Source organism: Diabrotica virgifera, chromosome 6 (assembly GCF_917563875.1).
Source record: "Diabrotica virgifera virgifera chromosome 6, PGI_DIABVI_V3a".
Classification (NCBI taxonomy): domain Eukaryota; kingdom Metazoa; phylum Arthropoda; class Insecta; order Coleoptera; family Chrysomelidae; genus Diabrotica; species Diabrotica virgifera.
Window position 1 is genome coordinate 240,653,295 of NC_065448.1, and position 20,697 is coordinate 240,673,991.

The 20,697-nt window shown below is 31.6% G+C and overlaps 1 protein-coding gene across 5 annotated transcripts in view; it reads right to left on the minus strand.

Moving 5' to 3' along the window:
• Window positions 1–20,697, minus strand: part of LOC126887422 (aquaporin AQPAe.a-like) — a 214,594-nt gene that overhangs the window by 39,727 nt on the left and 154,170 nt on the right. The window contains exon 1 of one of the 5 annotated variants that reach the window (XM_050654940.1): window positions 15,199–15,286. The exons of the other annotated variants lie outside the window; for them this stretch is intronic. Coding sequence (XP_050510897.1) covers window positions 15,199–15,253 — 55 coding nt within the window. The 5' untranslated portion in view covers window positions 15,254–15,286. Of the gene's footprint in view, window positions 1–15,198; window positions 15,287–20,697 lie in introns of those variants that run through there. 5 annotated transcript variants of the gene reach the window in all.

Sequence of the window (20,697 nt, forward strand, 5' to 3'; positions counted from 1 at the left end):
TGTTCCATGGAGTAGAAGAAGGTGAGGAAAACCAGCACTAGAATGGATAGAAGGAATCAGAGGAAGAATAGCAGATAAAGCCAAATGAGGAGGATGACCGAAAAAGGTGGAGATGCGGTATGCGAAGAGGTTGTAGGAACCCCGTAGATAAATCGATATTTGTTAATAATTTTTCATTTTATCTTGAAGCAATCGTGTTGTCTTGTAATACTTGTTTAAACCCTGATCTGAACGTAGATTAAATTAATCAAGATTTCTCAAATGTCAAATACAATAAACATGATTTTTCATTAAAATTGCAATTAATTTTCCAATAGTTGATTTCGCTTATCGTTTAATTGATACAATTTATCACAGAGCGTATTAAGAAAATCTTGTATTGCAGCAACTAACGCACTCCTTTTCAACGAAATAATAACCTTCAAGGCGAACTCTGATAGTTTAGAAACATTGACCGCTATCAACCTCAGTGCAGTATAAATCATCTAATTTATTACTAGAAAGTTGGTTTATTGAATGTTTAACACTCTTACAATCAATTTATAAACTAAGCATATTAAAATAAAATAGTAAATAAAACTAGTAAATGATTTATTATGATATGGATTCTGGCTTCCCGTTTTGTTAATAGGGGCATTACCTATTTTGTTTAAATTGAACATAAATGACAAAAAAAAGAGACAAATATGATATAAAGGGTCCCATTCACGTTGAGATCGGTATCGATACATGTCACACGTATCAGTATCGCGATACAAATCTCATAGTTTATTTGCCATTTGGCTGTCTCAGTATTGCTGTATCAGTATCATAACTCCCTATCTTCGTCGTCTGCAACTCTATCGTCGTCTGTATCACTGTCGTGAAACGAAGGGCCACATTCACATTGAAATCGTTATCGATATATGTATCGCGACAAGTTTCGATACATGTATCATGAGATTTGTATCTGTTTCACGACAGTGATATAGGCGGCCATAGAGTTGTAGACGACGAAGATAACCCTAACAACACAAAACATTCCAGGAATGTACTATCAAAGTTCTGTTAATGTTTGAATGTACTGGACATTCAAGGAACATTCGGTGAATATCTGATTAAGTTATTTGTGGAATGTTACCACAAGACATTCTATGAACATACTACCAATGTCCTATATTTTAAGAGAGGCCATTTACTATTCAATTTGCATTTATTTTCAAATTTGCTGCGCCTGTATATGTATTTAGGCAAACCAAACCACGTGACTTCTGGTTCTGGTTGGCATGGCATACAGGTTACAGAGGTTATGTCTGTAATATCATTTCATCATTTCACTGCTTATCCTCATATTTTGGATTCATTTGGATTTCGTTTGCTGTATTTTGTGAACTTTATAAACTTTACCACACTGCAAAGTGATTATTTAAGGAAATTATTATTGGAGACACCAGATGTTTGGAGAAAGGTAGGGCAAACAATTTTTATCAATGTTCATTTTTCTCTGATATTTATCAATATTGATGAATTTTGCAAGCAATAACATTATTTCTTTTATTGTTTTAGATATTTATTGAAGCTGAAAATAATTGGGGATTTAGATCCATATACAATTCAGTCAGAATTGGATTTTACCATAAAGTGCATTCCACCAAATTACTATTATAGATATTGTAGATGAAAGCATACAAAAGCCTTCAGGCACATAAATATTTTACAGCTGGATTTGTTTTTAACATTGGACTAAAGTTGGAAGTCACAAGCAACAACTTCGTAAGTACCTACAAGAATATTGAGGAAATCCAGCTCCTGGATACTACTGGGTACTGGGCAAACTAGAAGATTGAAGAGGACAAAGCCTTTTGAACTAGTTTGAGTGATAGTGAAAAGCAAAGCATAATGCTTGTGTGCATGTGTATGTTAGAATAGTGCGGTTAGAAAAGCAGAGCATAGTGCTTGTGTGCCTGTTAGATTAGATAAGAGACGCTATGGGTAAGCTCTTCATTTTAAGGAACAGTAGTAATTTAGGTTAAATTAAAATTGCTCATTATTCAGGGTTATGACCAGATTGTAATTCTAATGAACAATTCAATACAATGAATCGTCATCGTAGTGATGATTATGGAAAAAAATATATGACAAGATTTTGTGCAATAAAAATGTTTATATTTATCAAGGATGTATTATTTGGTATGGCTACATATACAGTCGGAAAAATGAAAGAATACTCATGAATGAACATATAAAACACGCTGTATTTTCCTGTCACCGTGTCACAAAGAAAATTGTCCAGTGCAAGTAACAATAATTATTACATGTACTTGTGCTGACCAGTTTTTTGTGTGACACGGTCACAGGAAAATACAGCGTGTTTTATATGTTCGTTCATGGGTATTCTTTCATTTTTCCTACTGTACTTCTGGTATATCGTCGGTGATGTGACAATACCTCCTATCTGCTTTTTCATGAATTTTGTAGGAGATGAAAAACTTGTTTGGGCCACCTCGTGTTTTCATATATTTTTTGATTTGTTTTGTAGTAAATTCAACTATCTATTTACTACAAAACAAGTCAAAACTTACGTATGAAAACAGGAGGTGACCGTAAATAGCTATTTGTATAACAAGGGAGGAAAGTGTAACTTTTCCTCCCGAGAATGAAGTTTACTGCCCGACGCGTAGCGGAGGGCAGTAATCATTCAAGGGAGGAAAAGACACTTTACTCCCATGTTATACATATGGTTTTTCCACCTTCCTCAAATAACAAGTCATTTTTTCATTTTTACTTAATTTATTTATGTAACTAACCAACAAAATTTATTAGAACTAAAACTAACAAGTATGTACAATATAACTGTCAACTGTCAAATATAAGTCAAATTATTAATGTAAACATTGTTAAATCAAAATAACAATTTACTGTTTTTTACCATTCTGCAAAATACAGGGTGTTTTATAAATATACGTTAAAATGTATAGATACTTCGTAATAGAAAATAGATATTATACAGGGCGTCAATAAGTTATATTTCATGAATGAAATACCATGACGTCACTTTTACTTTTCCTCCCTAGGGAGGAAAAATATTTTCCTCCCTAGGGAGGAAAAGTACAACTTTGCTCCCTACAATCAGGTCTGGAAAAGTATACTTTCGGTAGAGGTAGGTGGAAAAATGTTTTTCGTCTCCTGCAAAACTCATGAAAAAACATATAGGAGGTATTGTCACATCACTGACGATATATTTCAGAGAATGCCTAAAAAATATACTTTGAATGTCCTAAGAACATTCATGGAATGTTTCAACAAGACATTCAGTCTAAACAATATACTGTGAATGTTCAAAGAACATTCGTAGACATTCATGGAATGTTCCAACAAGACATTCAAGGAATGTTTAAAATGCTGACACAGCACTTTCCTGGGACTTTCCAGGGACGTTCGTGTGCTTTTGGGGACATTCCAGGAATGTTTTCAATGTCCTGTGTGTACCTTCTAGGAACATTCCTGGAATGTTTTGTGTTATTAGGGAAAGTGTTGTGATACTGATATACCGATACTGAGACAGCCAAATACACTATGAGATTTGTATCGCGATACTGATACTTGTATACCTACAAATATCTACAAATATCTGGGAACCTAGATTTATTACCTAATTATAGTAAATAAATTCTAAGTTAACTCTAATAAATAATCGATTACTGCCAACGACCACTTACATTCAATCTCGATTAGTCGCGGCAGGTAAAATAAAATTCTAAGTACAATAAAGTGTTACTTTACTGCTGCAAATGAGGGCAAATAACTACAATAATGAATGACTTTAGAGACGGTTGGCAATAAAAAATATTAATTTGACCAGGTTTATTATTTTGAGTATGTTAATAATTATTTCCATTTAATATAGCAATGATATATTTATGGCAATATTATCAGCGCCAATAATTAATTTGGTCATTTATTTAGATTGTAGTAGTTTTGGTATTAGTTTTATCAAGTTTTGACTTTACTTTTATCAATAGTAAGAGTAATAATATCTACCTACGTAAGAGTTTAGTGACGTCTGACATTTAAATAAAGCTAATATTTACTTTCAAAGCTGTTTTTTGTTTTTTTTACATATACAGGGTGTTAGTAAATAAGTGTGACAAACTTTAAGAGGTAATTCTACATGAAAAAATGATGACAGTTTGCCAGATGGATGCTGCAGTGAAGACAAATAGACCAGTAAGGATCTGAGAAAAAACGTCTATTTTTGGATGTGAGAGGTGGCATTCGGATTTTTGCAGATAAAGTTAGGTGACACCTTCAGTAATAATAATTGACTTATGCTCCTTCTCAAATATGCCCGAAACTTTAATAAAAAAATTAAAATATTTAAAAATTTCGAAAAACATCGATTTTTTTCTGTTTTCTTTGCTTATAACTTTAAAGCGATTCGTTTTGGAACAAAGTCGTAGAAAAATAAAATAAAGATAATTAGATTTTGTATGATATACGACTGGTAAAAAATGTCTTAAGGTATTACCTTTTCTGCAATATAGCAATAAATACAAAATAAGGGGGCAAAATAAGTCTGTTGTTATTCAGTATTTTTTAACCACTTTGGTGGCACTTAGAACCTTAGTAATTCGCTTAGGAAATTCTTTGTAACATACTTAAATCCTGTATCAAATTTTATTAAAATCGACCTAATAAATTTTGCATAATAAATTTGCAATCTAAATGTTTTTAAAAAAGTTCAAATTTTTTAAAATCTTTCTGAACAAAAAGTAGACCATTTAGAGGTTGGCTAATTTTTTAACATATAAAGAAGTGTTATACCTATCTAATACACTTTACAGAATTAAAATCGGATTATTTAAGGGGCCTCGACAATGTTTTAAATTTATGAACAATATTTTGGCTTATAAACAATTAGCTTTGTTTAATAATAAAAAAATTTATTTTTAGCAATGCAAATAATTAAAACCGGTATAATTTGACTTAAAATTTCAAATGCTGTCAGCAGAATTGCTATTTTATTTTTTAATCAAACGTTATTCGCGTTTAAAAATTGTAATTTCTCGATTTTTTGAAAGTTCCACCGCGTTTATCTCGCAAACCATGCATCCTACGAAAAAACTTGTAAGAACATTTTTTGCTTAGAATTACCCAAGGAATAGAAAAAAATGTTATTTTGCGAAAAATTGATGTGATGTAATTCCTCAAGTTCTTTGTTTATAACAATCTTATCGACATCCGGATCAACTGTTACCCAAAAAATTCGTGTTCTACGGGTCAAAATACATAAAAAAACTTGGGTAAGTCCATCTAAATAAAGGAGCTCGTAGCACCCCCTCCTTGCCACAGCACTAATTTGTTTATAAGCCAAAAAATTGTTTATAACTTTAAAACATTGCTGAGGCTGCTTAGAGATAGCAGAAAGAAAGTGCATTAGAGAGGTGGAGTAGGTACTTCTTTATATGTAAAAAAAATTGAGAAATCTTTGTATGTTCTAGTTTTTGTTGTACAAGATTTTAAAAAATTTAAATTTTTTAAAAAAAGTTTCGATTGCAAAATTATTATGCAAAATCTAGTACGTCAATTTTAATGAAATTTGGTGTACTAGCACAATACAAAAATTTTCTAAGCGAATTAGGAAAGTTCCAAGTGTAACCTAAGTGATGGAAAATCATTGAATAAGACAGGCTTGTTTTGCCTCTTATTTTATATTTATTACTATTTTGAAGCAGGTGTGAAAAATTAAGACATTTTTAACCAATTGCATCTAATATAAAATTTAATTATCTTTGTTTTATTTTTATACGACTTTGTTCTAAAATGAATAGTTTTTAAGTTATAAGCAAGAAAGTAGAAAAAAAAACGAAATTTTCAAATATTTTTTTTATTAATATTCCGGGCATATTTGAGAAGGAGCGTAATTCAATTATTATTAAGGAAGTTATCACCTAACTTTATCCGCAAAAATCTGAATGCCACCTCTCACATCCACCTAAAAACAGATCCTTACTGGTCTAAAAGGGGAAGGAATTCTACACAATGCAATTCACAACCTCCGTCTGCAGCTTGGTAAAGTTCCAACAAAAAATGGACCTAGGTACTATATAGGAGTAATACTAATATATGCTTCACTGCAGCATCCATCTGGCTTGCATATTGTAGAAGCCTTGGAGGTATCACCAGGGAAATAGACCAGTAAGTTTTCAATTTAAAAATCCTTTAGTAATATTTTTAATATTTTTCAATATTATAAATGTTGCTATTAGGATTGAAAACTTTACCTTTCAATTGCCAGATGACGCTAGTCACCTAATCCATACACGTCAGTTGCAATGCGGGGGTAAACTTTCATGGTGGGTCACTTCGAGTATGGAGCAGCAGGCCTACGTCTCTCCGATGAGACTCCAATAAGAGTCGAAAATCGTCGATTCAGAGTGCTGGACTGCGCTCCGTATTCTAAGTAAAAAATAAGATTGTTTTGCCTTCGCATTGCAACTGAATAAAAATGGTATACATTTTTATTTTTATTTTTAATGACAGTTTGCTTTATAAACATATGTACACAAATGCTTCGTTTACGAGATACGAGGTGTTAAAATTGTTCTTACAAACTGACGATTTATTTATTTGTCTAAAACCGGGTGTGATGCGCAAATAAAATTTAGTGGATTTTAAGACGTAGTTATTGCGAATTTTTTGACAGACAACTAAGAATTTTATATTCACCATTGGCGCGCGAACAAGTAATGGTCTGATTTTTTTAAAGAAAACAATAGTACGCCACTAAAATAAATCAAATTAAAAATAATTTTTGAACTCCTCGTTCAATTTGTGACAAAAATCTCTCTTCCTTTTTTTCATACGACGCGACGCTTCGTTTTTATGCAAAAAAAAAAACATCTTAGCGCTTACAAAGTATTCGACGAAGTTTCTATATGAATGAGTAGAAACTTACATATAATATGACGATTTGGAAGCATAGCTATAGATTCCTGTCCTTTGGCGGATATTACGTCCTAGAACTCTCTTACCGTCTAGCTTTTCTACGAGTACCAGTTGATGAAAAGTGTATCGTTCTCCTCGTAATATGTGCTCTAAATATATGCAATCTTCTTACTTTTTACATAATCAAAAAGTTCTCTATTCTGGAAGCCCGCTCTTTTTAATACTCCCTCATTTCTGACGTCGTCCGTCAGCATTCGGCTCCACCACCAAATTTAACAGACTTCAAGATTGTAAATAAATTATATTAATTTAGTGAAAATGTGAAAGTGAAAAGAAAATGTATCTTTCCTTTCGATTCGAAGGCGATACACAATCTTCAGACAGCTGTTTCTGCCTTACGGCGTCCTCAGTGGAGCTGCGTGAACACCTCTGAATCAAAACGAAACCAAACCGTCTATTTAAGTGAAATTTCAAAAATAGTTTAAAATGCACTATTAGGACGCAACAGCGACATCTCTTAACGTACTAGGAACTTTCTTTCGGACCTATTACGTAGAAGATTGAAAGCGGAATATGACTGCATATTGTAGAGTCCTTTACGCTTTCTTTGTTCGTCATCTCTTGTCTTATAAATTGTAAAAGTCGGAGATTAAGGATGTTATCAGAAAGAGGTTCCAATAAGAAAAGTTTCAGATTTAAATAATTATTTACTGTTTTAATTTTTATATTAATAATTTATAATACTAGTAAATTTTGTATCTGGAACTTTTCTCTTTTTTAAACTCTTTTCTTTAGTTCAATAGTTTGCGTCAAATTTTTAGAAGTTAATTTGACTGCCTTTTCTACAATGCAAATGAATGAAAATTTGCAGACATATGCATTCGCGGGAAAATACACGAATAGTCAATAAAAAAATTTTTATGTTTATTAATTGTTTAAATAAAAAAAAAACGATTTTAATAGAAAATGCTTAAATTCTCTTGTTTTTCACAATAAAGAAACTTGAAACTTTTACAGATTGTAGCTAATTATATTAACTATATATAATTTCACTTTTTACGTTAATTGTTTACGTTATGCTTCATAACATAAATAAACAATAAAGTTTCAAATTTTTTACCGATTCCGACTACTTTTTATGTTTGTACATAATATTATGTTTTATACATATTTTAATAACCATGACGATATATTTTAATGTTTGAAAAGTGTAAGACTAAAACGTAAAAAATAAAAAAATAGATAAAAAAATTTAAGACACGCTTTTCTTTAGTTACGAGTGACTAAAATTAATAATATAAAAAAATTAACTAAAAGGCCAAAATTTTAACTATTTATAATGGGAAATAAGCCACAATATTATTAAAAAATGATTTTTATTAACGTTTCGACGCCCAAATCGGGTGCCGTTGTCAAAATACAAAATACTATTAACATAAACAAAAATGTTGTTGCTTAGTAAAAAAATTCTTCTAATAATTTATTTAATTTGACTCATTTATATTGGCAATTCAGATACATATGATACATTTTAAAGTAGAAGACTTTAAAATGATATTGCCAATATTTATGAGTTGTGTTCCTGGGACGACTTTACTGAAAGATAGTTCATTCGATTACATGAAATCAACCCCAACTCAAGAATATCCGTCACAAAAAAATCATAGCATGTGATCTGTCTTTAAAAAGACAACCACATGCAACGGTGACATTAAAATTATCGCGTTAGAGATCTTATAATGTCACCGTTGCATGTGGTTGTCTTTTTAAAGACAGATCACATGCTATGAATTTTTTGTGACGGATATTCTTGAGTTGGGGTTGATTTCATGTAATCGAATTAACTATCTTTCAGTAAAGTCGTCCCAGGAGCGCAACTCATAAATATTGGCAATATCATTTTAAAGTCTTCTACTTTAAAATGTATCATATGTATCTGAATTGCCAATATAAATGAGTCAAATTAAATAAATTATTAGAAGAATTTTTTTACTAAGCAACAACATTTTTGTTTATGTTAATAGTATTTTGTATTTTGACAACGGCACCCGATTTGGGCGTCGAAACGTTAATAAAAATCATTTTTTATAATATTGTGGCTTATTTCCCATTATAAATAGTTAAAATTGTAAAAATGCCACGAGAAAATAGCTTCAGAACAACATTAAAAGGCAAAAAATTTAAAAAATCTAACACATTCGTTAAAGAAAAGCGTGGGGTGAAAGCCGTTTATTCGATGAAGATACGCCACGCTTTTCTGTGACGAATTTGTTAGATTTGTTGAGTTTTTTTATTCTTTGCTTTTTAGCTGATTTTTAACTAAATAACTAAAATACTAATATTTAATATACTATAAATAACTAGATAACTAAAAAAAGCGTTTCTTAATTTTTTTTTTCATATTTTTTTATTTCTATATTAATTTAATATAATCAGTCCAACACAAAAATAATTCTCATCGATGAAGTAGTGTGAATAAAGAAGCATTAAAGATTTATTTTATAAATGTCTTTGCTAGTTAAAGGTAGGTACGTAAAATTTTCCACAACGTTATTGAAGCGTTTATTACTTTAGATAAATAAAAGGATTATTTTAACGGTCTTGATTCATTATTTTCATATTAAAAAAATAATAACGCATTGGAGAAAGGAATGGCGGTTGAGATATAAGGTTAAAATAATATTAAATTAAATATCAAGATAATCGAATTATAAAGGTTAATCAAATAACAAAAGGTAGCTGCCATTATTAAAAGAGTTTATCGAAGGTAAGACAGTATTTTTTGTTTAAAGTCATTGCTGGCTTTGATAAGTGTTAATGGTTTATAAAATAAATAGACCAAGGACGTACGAGAGCTAAATATATCCACCATCCTTATTATTTCCTCCCTTAGTCGCTCAAAAAAACATATTATATAGTACATAGTAGCAAAATATTCCGAAGAAATAAACGATATAATTAAAAAATATATTAGACCAAAAAAAGTTACACCGAGTGGACCTACAGTTTACTTCCTCTTTATGTACCATTAGGCCAGGGTAATAAGACAAAAATATACCCTCTTCGTGACACTTCAACAGCCAGGGTACTGAAGCGTTTTTTCGACAGGTAATACCTATTAGAACAAATTGTAACTATTTCCTGCGTAGGATCTGGCGGCCATTTTTTTTATAAACAATTTAGTGTCAAAAAACGGCCTTTTTCTTTTTTTTTCAAATTAATGGAAATCAGTAACACTTACGGTTTTCTTAGTATAGACATCTTCGAGAGAATGGAAAAGCTTTAAAATGGCGTATCAAAAAGTTTAATACACTCATTTATTTTTAATATAATTGGCAAAAAATGTCGAATTTTCAAAAAAATAATTTCGCAATAACTATTGTAACAATAAGTGTACAACTTTGAAATTTTTGTCAAATGAGGATTCTTTGGTGCTTAATATGTGACAACAATTTCAAAGCGATTCATTCAATTGTTTAAATTTTATTCAAATTGTTTATCCCAGAGAGTTTTTTCTTTGAAATAACATAATTTAAAAAAAAATGTTAGAACCATTCTACAGATGTCAAATGAAAGAGCATAAACTAAACTTTCAAATTGGTTTAAAAAAGTGGATAAAAATGCATTTATTAGTAATAAATAATCATGCAAAATTATCTTAAATTTTTCCTTATCTTGTCTTATAAATTGAATAATTTTTTGAATAAATTTTTGAATAATTTTTTTCAAAATAATCTATTTTTTACCGTTTTTTTAGGTGCACAACTACCAAATAATGATGTATATGATAATTGATGAAAAATTGTAATAAATATATATAATTTATTATATAAAAAAATAAAAAGTTTATAAGAAAAAAAATTGAACATCCTGTTGCATAATTATTTATTACTAATAAATGCATTTTTATTCACTTTTTTAAACTACATAATTTGAAAGTTTAGCTCATGCTCTTTCATTTGACACCTATAGAACGGTTCTAACATTATTTTTTCCTGACTTATGTTATTGCAAACAAAGCTCTCTAGGATAAACAATTTAAATATAATAACAATTGAATGAATCGCTTTGAAATTTTTGTCACATATTAAGCACCAAAGAACCCTCATTTGACAAAAATTTCAAAGCTGTACACTTATTTTTATAATAGTTATTGCAAAATTATTTTTTTGAAATTTCGACCTCTTTTCGCAATTATATTAACAATAAATGAGTGTATTAAACTTTGTAATGCGCCATTTTAAAGCTTTTTCCATTCTCTCGAAGATGTTTGTACTAAGAAAACCATAAGTTTTACTGCTTTCCTTTAATCTGAAAAAAAAAAGGCAAAAAGAACTCTTTTTGACACTAAATTGTTTATAAATAAAAATGGCCGCCAGATCCTAAGCAGGAAATAATTACAATTTGTTCTTATAGGTATTATCTATCGAAAAAACGCTTCAGTACCCTGGTTGTTGAAGTGTCATGAAAAAAACCTTATAACCCTGGAATAAATGTCCTTTCAGAACTTTGGTTACCATATTAACTTTAACTATCACCGTCACCCTAAATAGCATGCTTGTATCAATACCATACCAATCTTACAAGTTCTGCAAACATGAACTCCTTTTTCGTCTAAGATTGCGTTTGCCTGCTATTTTCCCTTGTAGAATATTGTATAGCAACCTATTTGTAACTTCCCATTACATGTCCGAAATATTCAAGCTTTCTCTTTTGATTCTTGATGCTTTTTATAATCTCAGTAGCCTTGCTGAGATGTTCTAGTATTGTGGAGTTTCGAACCATCTCTATCTCCAGCAACTTTTAAAATTATTCTATAGTACCACATTTCGAAAGCATAAATGTGATTTAGATCAAGTTTTTTTCACAGTTAAAGACTCGGCACCATAAAGTAAGATCGAGAACACGTAGTAGCGAAGTAGGCGGATCCTCAATGGCAATTTGAGGTCTGTGTCTCCCTATAACCAGGATAGATACCTAGATAATAACCAGGATTGAAATATCACGGAAGGCTTTTATGACCTGGAAACCAGTTTTATGTAACCGACCCTGTCGATGAAGATTCGAAAGAAGCCTAAAATGGTACGTGTGGTCTATATTATTACTGTACTGTAAGGTTGTGAGGCATGGACGTTAAAAACCACAATGCTAAATAAATTAGAAGCATTCGAATTGTGGTGCCATCGACGAATCCTAAAAATCTCGTGCGTTTCGCACACTTCCAATGAAAATATTCTCCAAATGATTAATTCAGAACGTCTGCTCATAAAAATCATAAAGAGGAGAAAAACAAACTATTTCGGCCATATAATTAGGGGGCCTAAATACCATCTACTTCGCCTTATAATACAAGGAAAATTGGAGGGAACAACCTTTCATGGTTGAGTAATATTAGACAATGGTGTGGTTCCACGGTAGAAGAATTATTTCGCGCAGCAGCCGATAGAGAGAGGTTTCAGGAACTGGTAAATATGATGACGGCCAACAACGTCTGCATACGGACACGGCACCTGAAGAAAAAGAGAAGTCTTCCTAATCTAAGCTATAGTCTGGAGAGGCCAAATTATCTCTCCTTCTTCATTCCATTCTATTCTTCTGTATCTTACCCAGTTATTAATGTTATCCACCTTGCATCTCCGTCGTATTCTAGCTCTGTATATATTCTAGCGTCGTATTTGTACTTCTAGCTCTGTCCCATAGAGTCTTACCATCGATTTTTCGAAGGGTTTTCATCTCCGCTGTTTCGAGCAAACTTTTTCTCCTCTTTGTACCGGGTCGTGTTTCTGCCGCGTATGTCATTATTAGTCTGATGACTGTTTTGTAAATTCTACCTTTTATTTTTTTTCCGTCATTTTTATTTCTCCATATTGTGTCATTCAGGCAACCTGCAGCTTTGTTTGCTCTATTCACTTTATCTTCTACTTCTGTTTTGAGCCACCCGTAGCTAGATAGTGAGATGCCTAGGTATTTAAACTCCATCACTTGTTCTATTATATTCACTTCCAGCTCCAATTTACATTTTATTTGAAATTATCTCTTAAAAGGATAATCCAAAGTATACGAAAACAGGGAAACCCATATTCTGCAGTATAAAGATTTGAAGTTGATGTTTGTACAGTTGCCAGATTTACCAGTGTTCTGATATAATTATAATAACTTTGGTTTTTTAAATACAACACACTGTACATTATACCATTATAAAAATTCCTGCTTAAAATTTACTAAAGGCGACGATAATGAATCACCAACAGCTGAAGTGGCGACAAACGAAGAACTAAACATTGAGAGAGGAGAAGTAAAGCATTAAGGAATTTAAAAAATAGAAAATCACCCGGAGAGGACAGATTATCGAATGCACTCCTAAAGCAGGGAGGATAAGATCTGATCAAACAAGTATTAAAACAAATCAAAAATATATTAGAACAAAACAGAATACCTATTACAAGAATAGAGATCAAGCATCCAAAATCCAAATACTTATTTTCAAAAAGGGAGAAAAAGCGGACCCGAAGAATTACAGAGGAAATAATTTATTAAACGCAATATTAAAATTAACAACCAAAGTGATAAGAAACAAACTGAACAAAATTATAACATTGGCAGAAGAGCAACAGGGTTTTAGGTCGGGAAGATCATGCACCGACGCCTTATTTATAATGAGGAAGGTTCAAGAGAAATCATTAGTATGCAACAAACCGGCCTATGTGTGTTTCGTGGAACTTAAAAAGGCATTTGACAGTGTTAAATTAAAGAACGTTATCCACTAATTGTACGCAAGAGAGGCACCTCTAGGAATAAGTAAAACGATCGAAAATATCTACCATACCAACACAATAAATTTAAAAGTAGAAGAAGAATTAACTGACCCAATTAAAGCTGGCAATGGAATAAGAAAGGGGGATTCCCTGAGGCTTTTATTGTTTAATCTGATCATGGATGAAATAATAAAAAAGTAGAACTAAAAAAGGACATATCAAATGATACAATACTAATCTCTCAAAGTGAAGGTAATTTACAACGTATGCTGTGCCAATTTAGTATAACCATCAGAAAATTTATCATGTTAATTTCCCCACAAAATGTATTGTTATAACAGCAAATCAACTAAGATGTTATTTAGAGCTGGACGGTCAGAAAATAGAACAAGTGATGGAGTTAAATATCTACACAACACACTATCTAGCCACGGAAAGCTCGAAACAGAAGAGGAAGATCAAGTAAATAGAGCAAACAGAGCCGCAGGTTGCCTGAGTGAAACAATTTGGAGAACCAAAATATCGGAAAATAGGTGAAAGATAGAATTTACAAAACAATCATTAGACCAATAATGACATACGCTGCAGAAACACGACATGACACAGACACAGAGAAAACAAAGAGAATGCTAAACATGGCAGAGATGAAATCCCTTCGAAAAATCGATGGTAAGACACTATGGGATAGAGCTACAAGTACAGATATACGACGGAAATGCAAGGTGGAGAAATGGGCAAGAAACAGTCGAATAAAAGGGCCACCTAAGCCGAATGACAACAAATCGTGGGCGTATTGGGAAAATCCACTAACTCAAAAAAGTAAAGTTTTGAGAAAAACGCATTTAAACATTATTATACCTTATGTATTACCTCTAAAAATCGGGTACACTGGCTGTTCAAGCTTTGGTACCTGGATATGATTTTGAAGGATGTTAACCACATGTGGTGTGCACATACATGTATATAAAAATATTTGGAAGAACATTATTTTGTTCATGAAAACTTAGAAAAAAGATGGAGTTAGTTGATTTTCTTTGTCATTGAATGTGCCGATTTAAGCACAGTGGATGACGAATCTGGAGATATAGTGTTTTTCCTGTTAATATATTGATGTTTGTGGATTTAATAGTAGTAAAATGTCAAAATTGAAAAAAATGGAGTTAGCGGATTTTCCCAGTACGCCCACGAAATAAGTAGTATTAATGGCAATTACGCAGAGGATCGGTAGGAAGACAACGAAAACGATGAAACGACATTTTACTGGAGGTACATTGAAAAAACAGACAGAGTCATGTCTACACAAAATAAAAAGAAGAAGAAGTTTGTGTTAGTTAGTTATCAGGATTGGAATACGCACTTCTAATGGATGTATTAGCTAAGTCCAGCTCTGTTTTAAACAGTTGACATTAAAAATATCCCACTTTTTGAACAATACTCTACTCACGGAATTATAAAACATGACTTGAAGTATGTCTACTATGTGAATATCATAAATACTAACGATATTAAATATTACCTGCCGTCATAGTTCTTCCTCTTTTTCCATTTACCGAACACCTAAGGATAGCCATCTAGGTCGCACCTTAACAATATGCAGACTAAAGGTTGAAAAATAGAAGAATGCCAATAGAAAAATATCCATTTGTTATTATAAATATATTAATAAATTATAGTTTTTAACTTTATTGATAAATGATGAGACTGGAGATAAAAATATTGTTTTCGCAAATTTGCAATCTATACAGAGTGAGTGTTATAAAACACTCATAGTCCATTCTTTCACGGTTTTTGCTCTAAATTTTAAAGAACCGCTTGGATTGACATGAAATTTGGCAGACGTATAGCTTACATGTCAAAGAAAAAAAGTGATATTGTGCCGATGTGTGCTTTTGTCCTGGGGGTGACTTTCACCCCCTCTTGGGGGTCACAAGGATTATGTATAGGGGCATTTTTTATTTCAAATTTATTGTAGAACATTTTTGTATAAAATGTTGTTCATGCTAAACCTCATAGTTTTAGAAATATTGACGAAAAACTTAAAAAACTACGAATTTACCGACTTCTCCCCCCTCTCCCCCCAAACCCGACGCTCAAAAAGGTGTGACTTTTTTCTGAACATTATATGGACGATATAGAACAATTTGGTGTTGGAGGATAACTTTCACTTTGAATGTCTGGGTTATGTCATTTTTTTAATCAATTCTATCAAACTATTAATGATCATAGAAGAAGTTAAAGTACCTATATTTTAATAAATAAATTATAAATTATTTTTATTAAATAATAATTTATTGAACATAATTTATTCAATAAAATATACCTTAACTTTTTCTATGATTAATAATGATAGTATCATTAGTTTTTCGTCAATATTTCTCAAACTATGCGGTTTAGCATGAACAACCTTCTATACAAAAATGTTCTACATTAAATTTAAAACAAAAAAGGTACTCTGCATAATCTGTCTAAAATGAACGGTTCCAAAGTTATGGAGGTACATATTATATAGTCCATTCTTTCACGGTTTTTGCTCTAAATTTTAAAGAACCGCTTGGATTGACATGAAATTTGGCATACGTATAGCTTACATGTCAAAGAGAAAAAGTGATATTGTGCCGATGTGTGCTTTTGCCCTGGGGGTGACTTTCACCCCCCTCTTTTGCGTGAAAAAATATATGTCCAAAATAAGTCCGGAAATGGGTAAACTGACTAATTTTAAGTAACTTTTGTTCTGTAGAGCTTTTTCGCCAAGTCAACACTTTTCGAGTTATTTGCGAGTGAATATGTTCATTTTTCAACAAAATAGCCACATCTTTAGATGGTTTTTCACAAATAACTCAAAAAGTAAGTATTTTGTCGAAAAAAATGTTCTTAGCAAAAATATAGCCTATAAAAAAGTAAAAAAAAATGTTGTACGCGTTAGGTCTCTGGATCTCTTAGAACCAGAGTTATAGCCAATGAAAAATAGATTCATATTCACCAAATTTCAAATAGAATATTTCGACGAGAAATATCCAAAAAAATAAGCACTTTTTGGGAAAAACCCATTACAATTTTTTTAAAGTGTTTAAAAAAGATTTATTTTTGTTTGTACAAAAAGTTTCTAACATTAAATTTAAGCAAGTTACGCTCAAAATAAAGTTGGTCCCTTTTGTTTTTGCAAAAAAAATCGGGAAGACCACCCCCTAATTAGCAACTTAAATGAAATTAATCGTCACCGCTCCACAAGTTACTTTACTTATATTGTGTTTATATGATCTGTAAGTTTCATCGATTCCAAGTGCTTATTTTTGAAAGAAATTGGTTTCAAAGTAAGATTTTTAAAAATTTAAATTTTGAAAAATATGCTTTTTTTCAAAATAACTTAAAAATTGTTAGAGATACCAAAAATCTCGAAAAACAAAAATAGTCAGATTTGCTTTTCTGAATATCATGTATTTTTTTGTTTTTCTGTTAGACAAAAATTGATTAAGATTTGGTGTTTCTAAATTTGCATACATTCGTGATCAGTGACTCGTTCACCCCTTTTAACTACAGCCCTTTCAATAATAAGGATTTTGAACCGATGAAACTTACAGATCATATAAACAATATATACACGAGTCAAGAAACTTGTGAAGTCGTAACGATTAAGTTCATTTAAGATGCTAATTAGGGGGTGATTTTCTCGATTTTTTTACCAAAACCAAAAGGGACTAACTTTATTTTGAGCGTAACTTGTTTAATTTTGATGCTAGAATTTTTTTTTATAAAACAAAAATGAAGCTTTTTTTAAACACTTTAAATAAGTTGTAATGAGTTTTCCCCGAAATGTGCTTCATTTTTGGTTATTTCACGTTAAAATATTCCATTTGGAATTTGACGAATATGAACCTATTTTTCATTAGCTATAACTCTGCTTCTACTAGGTGTAGAGACGTGATATATACACCATTTTTTTAAATTTTTTACAGGCTATATTTTTGCTAAGAATGTTTTTTCGACAAAATACTTAACTATTTGAGTTATTTGCGAAAAAACGTCTAAAAGCGTGGTTATTTTGTTGAAAAAATGAACATATTCACTGCCAAATAACTCAAAAAGTATTGACTTAGTGAAAAAACTCTATAGAACAAAAGTTACTTAAAATTAGCCAGTTTATCCATTTCCTGACTTTCTGTGGACGAATATTTTTTCACCCCTAAGAGGGGGTGAAAACCATCCCCAGGGCAAAAGCACATATCGGCACAATATCACTTTTTTTCTTTGACTTATTAGCTATGTGTATGCCAAATTTCATGTCAATCCAAGCGGTTCTTTAAAATTTAGAGGTTTTGCAATATTTTACCGTTAAGGAACGGACTATCAGTTCTGTTTTGAGGTACTCAAACCCATATAATTGAGGCAAACAGAGTGTTTACCTCAATTATCTCGATTTGTACGATCTTTAAAGTAAGTGTCTTGTGATGAGGCCGATAATATGATGGTATTTACATTGTTGCCAGACCTTCCGTTTTTCTGTGAATCTAATAAACTTCCTTATATCAGATGAAAAATTATGTATATTTTTTGCATTTTAAAGTCCTTACGAAATATTAATTATTTTTCTTGTAATAATCTTTATACCTAAATGCCACAATTTCGGAGTATATTATTTATTTTACAAACAACTTTTTAAACAAATCATACAAATCAATTATTTGGCCCGGGTGATATTACTTTAGGTTTCTTTGGATCATTTTGAACAAAATGGTATTTTGCTATTTTTCTCTAAAGTTAACTGTTTTCGAGTTATAAACAATTTAATCCTGAAAATAACTAGAGAAATTATAAGTCTCAGATCTAAACAATAAATCCGAAAATTCTCTCGCAACTACTTTCCGGTATCATCCTTAATGGCTTTTTCAATTTATAAGGCAAGAAAACGACGAATAAAGAAGACGGAAGGGACTCTACAATATGCATTCACATTCCGTCTAGGAAAAATTCCAACCAAAGTTGATTCCGTGTACTCAAAATATGAGTAAAATGAAAAATTAAAAACAGCTTATGTTTCATTTTGGTTCAGAGGTAATCCACCATCCCCATGCGTAGGTTTCGGTCTATCCAGACGTCTTCAGTGGGGTTACATGAACAACTCTGAATCGAAATGAGACGCTTTAGCGGTAGCGACATCTATTAGAGAGAAATGTCAAATCTAAGATGTCAGAGAGAAGTCCCAGATCTAAGCAATAAGTCTGAAAATTCTCTTGGAACCAGTTTCTGATAACATCCTTAATATCTGCCTTTTACAAATCACTCTGTATATGTATACCTATTTCCTGTAATACCATAATTTGTTGATGGATATTTTTTAGAAGGAAGTTTACAGAAAGGTATTAATCAACCGACGACAGCCGATATTATTTAGTAAACATATTTTTTTATAGTGATGTCTAGCTTTAAAAAGCAACAGTGAGATAATGTGAAAGGTCACTGGAATCTGCCTAGCAGATTAACATTCGGTTATCTTATAATATTTTAACTTCCAAGTCATGCTAATGTTATAAATAAAATTAACTGGGAACAGTCAAAGATCATTGTTAGTTATCAAAGTAAAAAATACTGTGATTACACCTATTTATATCGTTCAGATATCATTCAGAGATGATCCACGAGAAAAATTGTTTTCCTGAAAGTTTTAGCACCTACTAAAAGCTTTGTTCGTCTTACGCGAGACGGCGCTGTACAAAAATGGAATAACCTCCTGGAAGTCCAGATCTAAACCCCTTAGAGCATTTGTGGGACAACTGGTTTCTGAAATATATAAAAAATCCCTTTTTTAAAATAACTATTGATGCCTGTCTGAGTGATCGCTTAAATATCAATTGTCATCTGAGGTTTTTCGTAACGCTTTTTAGTAGATATCTTATATTTTTTATTGTTTTCATTATTTTTTATGATTTAGTACCTTATGTTATTTTTTTTTCTCCTAGTTTTGGAGGAAATACACTTTTACTGGCACTTGCTAAATTATTCAATAAATGTCTGTGCGAAGCGATAACACCGACGCAGTTGAACAACGCAGAAATCGTCTTACTCCATAAGAAGGGAGATATCAGTGACCTTAGAAACTATCGACCCATTAGCTTGCTGTCACAAGTATATACAAGACTTATTACCAACAGACTAGGAAGTAAGTTGGATTTCTATCAGCCAAAAGAACAAGCAGGTTTTAGAACAGGATATGGCACGAATGATCATTTACAAGTAATTAAGAACTTAATAGAAAAGAGTGTTGAATATAACAAGCCATTAGTCGTGATATTTGTTGACTACGAAAAAGCTTTTGACACCATAAGTCATCAAAAAATGTTAAAGCCTTAAAAAAGTCTCGTATCTTCTTCTTCAGGAATCTTTCTAATTTTAACAGTTTTTATGACTTCACATTCTTTCTTCATTCTTTGTAACACCTCTATATTAGTTGCTGGTGTATACGGTTGCAAAGTAAGTTCTTCAATTTTATGAACGTGTTTCTTGCCATTTCTATTCTAGATCTGATTTCTTTTGTTTGATCTCCCTCTTCGGTTAGCCACGTTCCTAAATATTTATATGTTGTTACTCTTTCGATCGTTGTATTATTGATGATCAGGTTATCTACATTTCGTGGTTTTTTTGAGAATATCATTGATTTCGTTTTCTTGAGATTCATTTGCAGTCCGTACCTTTCACATGCATTGTATACATGTTGTATTATGTACTGTAGATTTTCCATGTCACTTGCAAATATGACCGTATCGTCCGCATCTCTAACATTATTAATGCTATTTCCGTTGACCAAAATACCTTCCACAATATCCAATAAAGCTTCTTGAAATATCACTTCACTATAGACGTTGAATAAGAGTGTTGAAAGTATGCACCCTTGTCGAACTCCTCTAAGTATACTTACTTCCTCTGTCAGTTCTCCTTCGACTCTTACTCTTGCTTTCTGATTTTGACACAGATTCGATATAATTTGTAGATGTCGTATAGATTCGTGTCGTATAGGTCATCG